Source organism: Suncus etruscus, chromosome 4 (genome assembly GCF_024139225.1).
Source record: "Suncus etruscus isolate mSunEtr1 chromosome 4, mSunEtr1.pri.cur, whole genome shotgun sequence".
Classification (NCBI taxonomy): Eukaryota; Metazoa; Chordata; class Mammalia; order Eulipotyphla; family Soricidae; genus Suncus; species Suncus etruscus.
This window is the reverse complement of record NC_064851.1, coordinates 86,292,393-86,301,804: the sequence shown is the minus strand read 5'-3', so window position 1 is coordinate 86,301,804 and position 9,412 is coordinate 86,292,393. Positions and strand designations below refer to the sequence as shown.

Sequence of the window (9,412 nt, the reverse complement as noted above, 5' to 3'; positions counted from 1 at the left end):
GTGCCCTTTTGGGAGCACATATTAGTGTGAAAAGTTATTCTCCACATTGAACTTCAATAAGTCAAAGTACAGGTCTAGACTTAATGATGATCATCTTCAAGCAATACTGAGAGTCTCAACTGCTTCCTCTATAAATCCAAATGTGGTTCAGATTTGTGAGAAGAAGCACTGTCAAGTCTCTGGCAGCAAGGAATAGGCAAAAAATGCCATGTTCAGAAGAACTTTTCTTGATTTTCACTCAATGTTCTATTCATGTTCAGAAGAAATAATTAAAACTGTTAATAATGACGTTTAAGGACTTTTTTTTTGTGAAATCCCTTATGGGGCCATGCCTCACCCTGACTTTGCCTCCTGCGGGCCCCAGGTAAATTGAGTTTGAGACCCCTGATCTAGAAGGACTAGATGTTGCAATGTAGAAAATTTGTTCTTTATATACACAGCTAATTAAAGCAAAATACAGACAAAAGATAAAAGCTAATCTTGCTTAACAAAAGCATATTATTCTAAAGCCCTTTGAGCCTTTTTCCTCCCTCTCTGAATGATCTGAAATGTGAACTTTTCAGAAGCATTTTTAATATTCTGATCATTCCATTTCCAAAAGACTATCTCTAATGTATTTTAACAAAAAAGAACCTACAAAATGTGTTATTTTTACTATCTCTACTTTTAACATACTTTGTGCACTTCTAAACACTAAGAAAGACTAGATGTTTCAAATAAGGACTTAATTGTCCATTATAAGGACCCGAGTGATAGTACAGCAATACGGCATTTGCCTTGCATGCTACTGACCTGGTCGGACCCAGGTTCGTTTCCTGACATTCTATATGGTTTCCTGCCAGGAACAACTTCTGAGTACAGAGCCAGGAGTAACTTCTGAGCATCACTGTGTGTGACCCAAAAAGCAAAAAAAAAAAAAAAAAAAAGTCCACTATATACACAGTAGTCTTCAATTAAGGCATGCATGAATTTATGCACACATAAATACATTTGAATACATGCACACATGTAACAGAATTTGTGTCTTGGAAATATGAACATTCAGCCTACTACTACTCTCCCCCCATTTCTCCCTCCTTCAACCCAACAGGTCATAATGCTCATTTCTTAGATCCTGACACTGCTTCGGGTTCAAGCACAAAATCCAGTATAATCTTTCCATATTCAGATCTTTAACTTAATCTTATGCAATTTTCCTTTTACCCACAAATATAGTCACAACTCCTGAGAATTGGGATATGTACACTTTAGTAGTCATTATTCAGCATGACATACAAGGAGCATAAAATGGAGGGAGAAAATGTTTGCTTTTATTTTAGGGCTTTTAAATATTTTTTTGAAGTTAGCATGAGCATAATAGGAAATGGAAAATAACAAGAAGCATATATAAAATGAAATGCTCACATTTCAGATGACAATCTTTCCAAGAAATTTTAGCATAAAATTTACACATTATATTTTTGTTAAACATTGGCAACCTCTGTTAACATCTAGATAGATGTGGTAAACTTAGGGCTCTTTGTATGATACACACTAGATACAGTAATGTGAAACAAAAGGACCACCAGAAGGAACAATTACCCTGCCTCACAATAACCACCCTGGCAAAAGCTTTGCAGCACTTCTCTTGCTCCTGCCTGAATCAGTGCAAGATGTGTATGGCTTAGAGATGCTTTGTCATTCCCCATCCTCCCCATCATAGGAATTACAAGTTTTCTTTTAATAAAAGAAATAAAATAAAATACAAAGCATTCTTTCTACTTTAAGCATCAGGCACTTTAGAACATCTAAGATTGGCTATTAAAAAAAAAGTACTTAACACTATCAATTGTGTACAAAACAGTAAGGAATAAAATGCAGGCATAAAACAATGGTTATAGGGGCCAGAGTGGTGGCGCAAGCAGTAAGGCATCTGTCTGACTTTCTCACGTTAGCCTAGGACAGACTGTGGTTCAATCCTCTGGTGTCTCGTATGGCCCCCCCAAGCCAGGAATGATTTCTGAGCGCATAAGCCAGTAGTAATCCCTGAGCATCACCGGATGTGGCCCAAAAATAAAATAAATAAATAAAAACAATGGTTATAATATAAAAAATGTCTTCTGAATTTGACGGTTCCAGCATCGACCCTTGTTCTTCTCTCTTGCTCTTTTGCTCCATGTCCTCTAGTCAGCATATAAATGTGGCTGGGAGTCGCTCCTAAGTCTCGCTTCCAGTGCTGGTAACCAGTCCCTTTCAAAGTCATTTTCAGAAGACATTTTTACGTTTGTAAGCAAATGAGCACTGAGTACATGGTCGCTTTCTAGCTACTTTATCATTTGTCGGCAACGTCATTATCCTTCGATCCAGATGTAGCATAAGTTTATTTGGAAAGGTTGGAGGTTAAATTGAGAGCAGCTTTATCATATTATGTCTACCGGCCTTTTGTTGCAATCTTGCCAAACGATGGTGGGCACTTGGGTGAGAAAACATTTTTCTCTCCAGCGAGCATTTATTTGTAGGACGAAGATCAGCCACCCTGTGGTCGGGTAACCGTTTCCATCCCTGTCCTTCGGGTTCTGTTCACCGCGTGGGTCCCTTCGAACCCTGGTCGGTTGGTCGTTGTCATCAGGACTAGCTGCGACTTCGTGGGGATGGAACCGGCCCACACATGGTTCTGCGCAGCTCCAGGGCTCGACTAGGTGAAGGGGCCGGCGTCTACACCGCCTGGCTTTCGTTGGCCTTGGTGGGCCTCAGCGGACCATCAGGGCCTCTGAGGCCGTTATGCCCGCTGCCACTCGCAGGCGCTCGGGCCAAGGCTTCCTGGAGGGCCAGCGGGGTCTGAGTTGGAAGAGGTCGCAGGGCTTCCTGGAGGGCCAGCGGGGTCTGAGTTGGAAGAGGTCGCCGCCATTGGCCAAAGAGGTGGCGGGAGGGCTAGAGGTTCTGTGTAGTTTCTAGGTCTGGGTCGGGTTCCGAGGCCGCCTCGGAGAGGACGCAAGATCTCCGCAATATGAGTCCACTGCCCAGCACAAGGGCCTCCAGCTCATCCCCAGCTCTGATCCTCTCTTATCTGCTTTGTTATTGCCTGCTCTCTCTGCCGGGAACTCATATGTTTGCCTTTTACATCCACTATCAATTGCAAACTGAAGTCAATCGCAAACGAGCATGCTGTTTTTGTTTTGTTTTACTTAACATAAAGTGGGAGTGAATTGTACCATATCTCATTTTGTGAGGCCATGTAACTGAATTACATTTTTTTTTCCCAAGTCAATAACTGAAACCAGTCTCACCGAGGGCCCTCTTAAACTTAAATGGGCTGGAGAGGGTAGTACAGTGGCTAAGGTGCTTGTCTTGCATGTAGCATGAACCTAGGTTCCATGTCCAGCATCCCATACGGTCCCTGGAGCACCCCTTGGGTGATTCCTAAGTGTAGATAGAGCAAGGAGTAACCCCTGAGCATCGCTGGGTGTAGCCCCCAAACCAACACTAAAAGACAAACAAACAAACAAACAAAAAACTATAAATGTACTTATGGTCAAGAGCAAACACTTCAGTAACATCTCCAACCTCCTGTGGAAATAGATTCTGCAGACTACGGATTAATAATGTCTGGGGCTGGAAATAGCTCTCTGTCGGGAGCTCCTCTCCATGGTGTGGAGCTAAATGGTCTAAGATACAAGAAGTTGAACCTAGCTAAATCCCTGACTCTACTAGGTAGCAGTTCTTTGATGCAGATTTTAAATGGAAGGCTTCATTAAGAATGTTCTACAGTTAGGGCTAAAATGCTGCGGAGAAGCCTTTTATCCTAGTAATATTATAAGCTAAAATTAGTATCTGTTCACAACGACTTGATAGGGGAAATTCAAATTTCTATTAATCTTAGGTGAAAAAGCATTTTGCTCCTGAAAACGATGGGGTTACCGGTTAACCTTTCGTCTATACACATATAGGGAATCGGAGCAAAAGAATATTTTAGACGGGGTAATAGGCAATGCAATGTCTGAGCCTTAAAAGTGACCCAGTATCTAGTTTATAGTTTAAAGGAGCCACTTTCTAGGAGCCACTATCCAGTTTCTAGAAATGAGCCACTGCAGGAAGATGCCTTTCAGTTTCTAAAGTCGATCTCTATTTAATTATGGGAATTAAACTACGGCTCCAATAAAGCCAATCTACAGAAAAACAAACCAAACCAAGAAAAAAAAAAGTCATTTCAATCGCATCCAACGGTTACACGTGCGATTTATTTTCGTTTTTGGGTCACACCCGCCAGCGCTCAGGGGTTACTCCTGGCTCTACCCTCAAAAATCACTCCTGGCGGGCTCGGGGAACCATATGGGATGCCGGGATTCGAACCTCCTGCATGCGAGGTAAACACCTTGCCTCCATGCTGTCCCTCACATCCGTGGTTTAAATCCGCACAGAGACAGAACCCCAGGAAACTGGCTTCTACCGCTTGGCAACAGAAGAACCAATCACCGTGGGACGCTTGACGTCATCCTCACGGAGATCCTCGCGAGGTTAAATCAGGGGGCGGGCCGCGGCAGCTGTTTCCGGTTGAGGCGTCTGCGAAGAGAAGAATCGTTGCTAAGAACCGTCCCTCAGTGCCGCCAACATGAGCGACGCGGACGGGGTCGAGAAAGCCCCTCTCCCGCCAGCCCCCGGCGTCCCTGCTCCCGACCTGGCCCCGGTCGACGAGGTTCCCCCTCCGAGCCCGAAGCTCGGCGAGGAACCTGAGGCGGCCCGGGCGATGCCGACCCGCCGCGAGGAAAGCCTGGAGGCGCCTGCGCTGCCGAGGCCCCAGACGCCTGAAGAGCGCGGGGCGCGCGGCGACTCCGGGGGCCTTTCCCCGCGGGCCCTGGTGGCGGAGGACCATTGCTACGTCGCCACCTACGGGGCGCCGCGCCGGGGGGTGCCCGAAGGCGTTCCCGCGGCTCGCGTTGCGCTGTCCCGCCTCCGAGCCGGTCGGCGCGGCTTCGCGAGAGGCCGGGCGCTGGGAGGCCGCCTGGACTTGGAAGCGGCGGTGCGGGCCGTGAAGGGCTCCGAGGCCGTGGGTGCCCAGGAAGGCTTGCGGGACGTGCGGGAGCCGGGCGAGCCGCCGGCGGCGCGGGCCCGCTTCCCGCCGCTGCTGCCCCCCGAGCTGCGCATGAACCCGCTGGAGGCCATCCAGCTGGAGCTGGACACCGTCAACGCCCAGGCGGACCGCGCCTTCCAGCACCTGGAGCACAAGTACGGGCGGATGCGCCGCCACTACCTGGAGCGCAGAAACTACATCATCCAGAACATCCCCGGCTTCTGGGGCGCGGCCTTCCGCCACCACCCGCAGCTGGCGCCCCTCATCCGGGCCCAGGACGCCGACATGCTCCGCTACGTCTCCAACCTCGAGGTGAAGGAGCTGCGGCCCCCGAGGGCGGGCTGCAAGTTCAAGTTCTTCTTCCGACGCAACCCCTACTTCCGCAACCGGCTGCTGGTGAAGGAGTACGAGGTCCGCGCCTCGGGCCGCGTCGTGTCGCTCTCCACGCCCATCGTCTGGCGCCGCGGCCGCGAGCCCCAGTCCTTCATCCGCAGGGACCAAGACCCCGTGTGCAGCTTCTTCACTTGGTTCTCCGACCACAGCCAGCCCGAGTCTGACCAGATCGCCGAGGTCATCAAGGAGGACCTGTGGCCCAACCCGCTGCAGTACTACCTGTCTCGGGGTGGAGTTGGCCGAGCCCGGCGGCGCCCCATCAGGGAGCCAGTGGAGATCCCTCGGCCCTTTGGGTTCCAGTCTGGTTAAATGTCCGCCTAAGAAAGACCACCAAATACCGTGCCGCCTCTCGCTGGACCAGTGCTTGCAACAGAGATGGGTCTGAGTCCCCCTTCGACCTTCCACCCTTCTCTGCAAACTCTTTCCTCTGGACCTTCCTTGTTCAACGTCTGAACTGAGACCTTCCAGATTGGTGATCCCCGACTTCTGCATCGCCTTCATACTCTTCGACTTTGCTTAGTCTGTGATGAATTGCCATCTGTTACCACACTTCTAAGCCAACTAAATGATACTGTAGATTGTACGGCTTTTCTGTGCACATTTTGGACCCTTTTGGTTTTCACGACTTCTGGCCTCTTACAACCTGAAATTTTGCCTTTGTCTAACACCTTCTCTGCCCATTTTGCCTACAGATATATTTTTTGTTGGTAACTGCTGGCCGTTAATAATATCAAGGAAAGACATTACTGTAGCCTTGGTTTATGTGAATCTATTGCTCTTTTTTCCCCCATACCTCTGGTAACCTATTGCTTCCTATTACTAGCTGTGTTCTGACTGTTCCAATCCCATTGTCTGCTTTCTGGTAAACAATATCCAAAATTAGTCTAATGATAGACACCTGCTTTCTGTCAACACTCAAAAGTCATTCCCACCCCCATCCCCCATTCCTTCATGTGACTGTTTTATGTGACTAAAGTAATTGAAATGGTAAGATTGACACTATCTACACGGTAAAGACTATGACTAGTCTAATTATCAGACTTTCTCAGTTCCAACTGGTAACTAAGTGGAAAACCTAGGTATCTTTAGTGTGCTTGCTTTCTTTCTGAACATGGTTTAGTGCCAAAGTGGCAATGCCACTTCTCTCTCTCTCTCTCTCTCTCTCTCTCTCTCTCTCTCTCTCTCTCTCTCTCTCTCTCTCTCTCATTTCTCTCTCATTTCTCTCTCTCTCTCTCTCTCTCTCTCTCTCTCTCTCTCTCTCTCTCTCTCTCTCTCTCTCTCATTTCTCTCTCACCCCCTCCCCCTCTCAAAATTAGCAGAAGCAAGCCTTTTAGCAGTTTTTTTTATCCTGGTGATAAGTTGTCCTGTAAAACTTTTAAATCTGCTCTTATCTGTGCCCTCCACTTTTTAAAGTCACACCTTGAGAGTTTAAAGGGTGGTCTGGAAGGAATGAAAAATGATAGATCATACTTGATAGTTGGACTGAAGAGATGCAGTGGTTTCTCCAAGCAGAAGCCATAAGAGGCTAAAGGCAAAATGAGACAATTAAAAGTTTAGGCCAAAAATAAGACAGAGAGGCTTCAAGGAAGAGGTGTTTTGTAAGAGGTGATGGGAGGACAAATACTTCAGTATTTCCATGGAATGATTGAAGAGTTCTAAGGGAGTTGAAGGGTTAATAACATTTCCTAGAGAAGAATTTTTTAAGAAATGGCACACAACTTTGGGTGCTTTCTTATTTTTGACTTAGTTTATATAGAAGATGGTAGACTATCCTTGATTTTACTAGCATTTAGTAAAATCTTATTACTTTGGTTTTATTTACTGGAAAAAGAACTGAGCCAGGGGTCTTCAAACTATGGCCTGCGAGCCACATATTGTATTTGTTCCTGTTTTGTTTCTTGACTTCAAAATAAGATAGTGTGAAGAGGAATTTGTTCATAGTTTTTGTTTTTACTATAGTCCGGCCCACCAACAATCTGAGGGACAGTAAACTGGCCCCTGTTTAAAAAGTTTGAGGACCACTGGAACTTTTGTGCTTTCAGTTGGGAGCATTTAAAATTTTCTTTTATGATAGAGATTAATATTTATGACAGCTTTCAACTTATTTTTGTTATAGTTAAATTTTTTAAAACATATAATTTGAATTGTTCTTGTCAGATTCTGAAGACTGAAACTTGTCTTCTTGGAAAGTAACTTATAGTAAAGGTGTGGCTTAATTATTGTCTTAGTACCTTACTTTTGTAATAATTCAATAATTATCTCTTTTCCTATTATTATAAATACTGTGAAATTGCTGTCAAATTTGAAATGTACTAGTTGTTTTCCTTATATGCATGATGGTAAAATAAAAGCATCTTCATCTTCTAGATGTCTTCATTTTTTATTTTGAGTTACACCCTGTGCTGCTCTGAGAACCATGTGGTGCTGGATTTTGAGCCTAGATTCTCCTGAATACAAAGCTAGAGTTCCAGCTGTTAAGCTTTCTTCCTAGGCCTAGATTTCTTCTTTTTTATACTACTTATAAATGTAGTTGGAGTAAATGTTCAAGATAACACATTATAGAAGTAAGGTTCTTAAATTGACATAATAATTCTTTATTACAAAGGTATGAAAATAAGGTACAATACTATACCTTCCAAGAAAGAAATTACTGGTTACTGTGTTGTCTAGCTTTAAAATGGTAATGATTATAACAAATCATTGCTATAAAACTTGGACAGACTATTATCTGTTCTCTTCCTCATGTAGCTCCCATTTCCATTTTTACTTTATTATTTTTTTCCACTTTATTCTTTTATTGTTGTTGTTGTTGTTGTTTTTGTTTTTGGGTCACACCCAGCAGCGCAAGGCAAATGCCCTGACTCCATGCTATCTCTTCGGCCCTCCACTTTATTCTTAAGGAATTCAAATCCTTTATTCACTTACACATTTAATTAATATTCAGAGTTCTTACCAGTGGCATATTCTGCTATTAAATCTTGCATTCCTTCAAGTGCCTCATTTTCTGAGTAGAATTATTCAAAACTGATTACAACTTTTCTATTTTATAGTTTCTATACTCATTGGGAATAAAAAATATTTATGTGTCGGTACTGGAGAGATAGCAGAATGGTAGGGCATTTACCTTGCACACAGCCGATCCAGGATGGATGGTGGTTCGAATTTTGACATCCCATATGGTCCCCTGAGCCTGCCAGGGGTGATTTCTGAGCACAGAGCCAGGAGTAACACCTGAGCACTGCCAGGTGTGACCCTAACACTAAAAAACAAAAAAATATGTGGGGGTAGAATATAATGTAACACCTACCTCAGCAGTTTCCACAAATATTAGGTATTTTGTCAGAAAGTGAAGAAAAAGGCTAAAATTTATCCCATTTAATTGTTAAATAGTTGGGGAAAGGCTGATTGGTAAACAAATTACTTGATACAAAGTGAGAGAGCAAAAAGGCAAGTATATCTTCACATTTTTTTCCTCTTTCTCTTTTGGAAAGTTTGGAAATTTGTGAAAACAGAGGTGGGGAGGATAGGTCTTTATATTTCTCACTGCTTCTAGCATGGTTTGTCACCAGATAATGAATGACAGACACAATGAGCATCTCAAATGAGAAATAGAAAAACTTCTGGTGTGGGAACTCCCTTCCTTCCTTCCTTCCTTCCTTCCTTCCTTCCTTCCTTCCTTCCTTCCTTCCTTCCTTCCTTCCTTCCTTCCTTCCTTCCTTCCTGCCTGCCTTCCTGCCTTCCTGCCTTCCTTCCTTCCTGCCTTCCTTCCTTCTTCCTACCCTCCTTTTCTCCTACCCTCCTTTCCACCCTTCCTTTTTCCCTTCCTCTTTCCCTCCCTCTCTCCTTACTCCCTCTCTTCCTCCCTCCTCTCCTTCCATCTTTCCTCCCTCCCTCATTCCCTTTCTTCCTCTCTCCGTCCTTCCTTTCCTCTCTCCTTACCTCCTTCCCTTTCTCCCTCTCTTCTTCCCTTCC

The 9,412-nt window shown here is 44.8% G+C and overlaps 1 protein-coding gene across 1 annotated transcript; it reads left to right on the top strand.

Moving 5' to 3' along the window:
- The first annotated feature begins 4,588 nt into the window (after nt 1-4,588).
- TSPYL1 (TSPY like 1) lies at nt 4,589-5,749 on the top strand. The gene has a single exon (XM_049772611.1). The coding sequence runs from the start codon at nt 4,589-4,591 to the stop codon at nt 5,747-5,749; it is 1,161 nt and encodes a 386-aa protein (XP_049628568.1).
- The last annotated feature ends 3,663 nt before the right edge of the window (nt 5,750-9,412 follow it).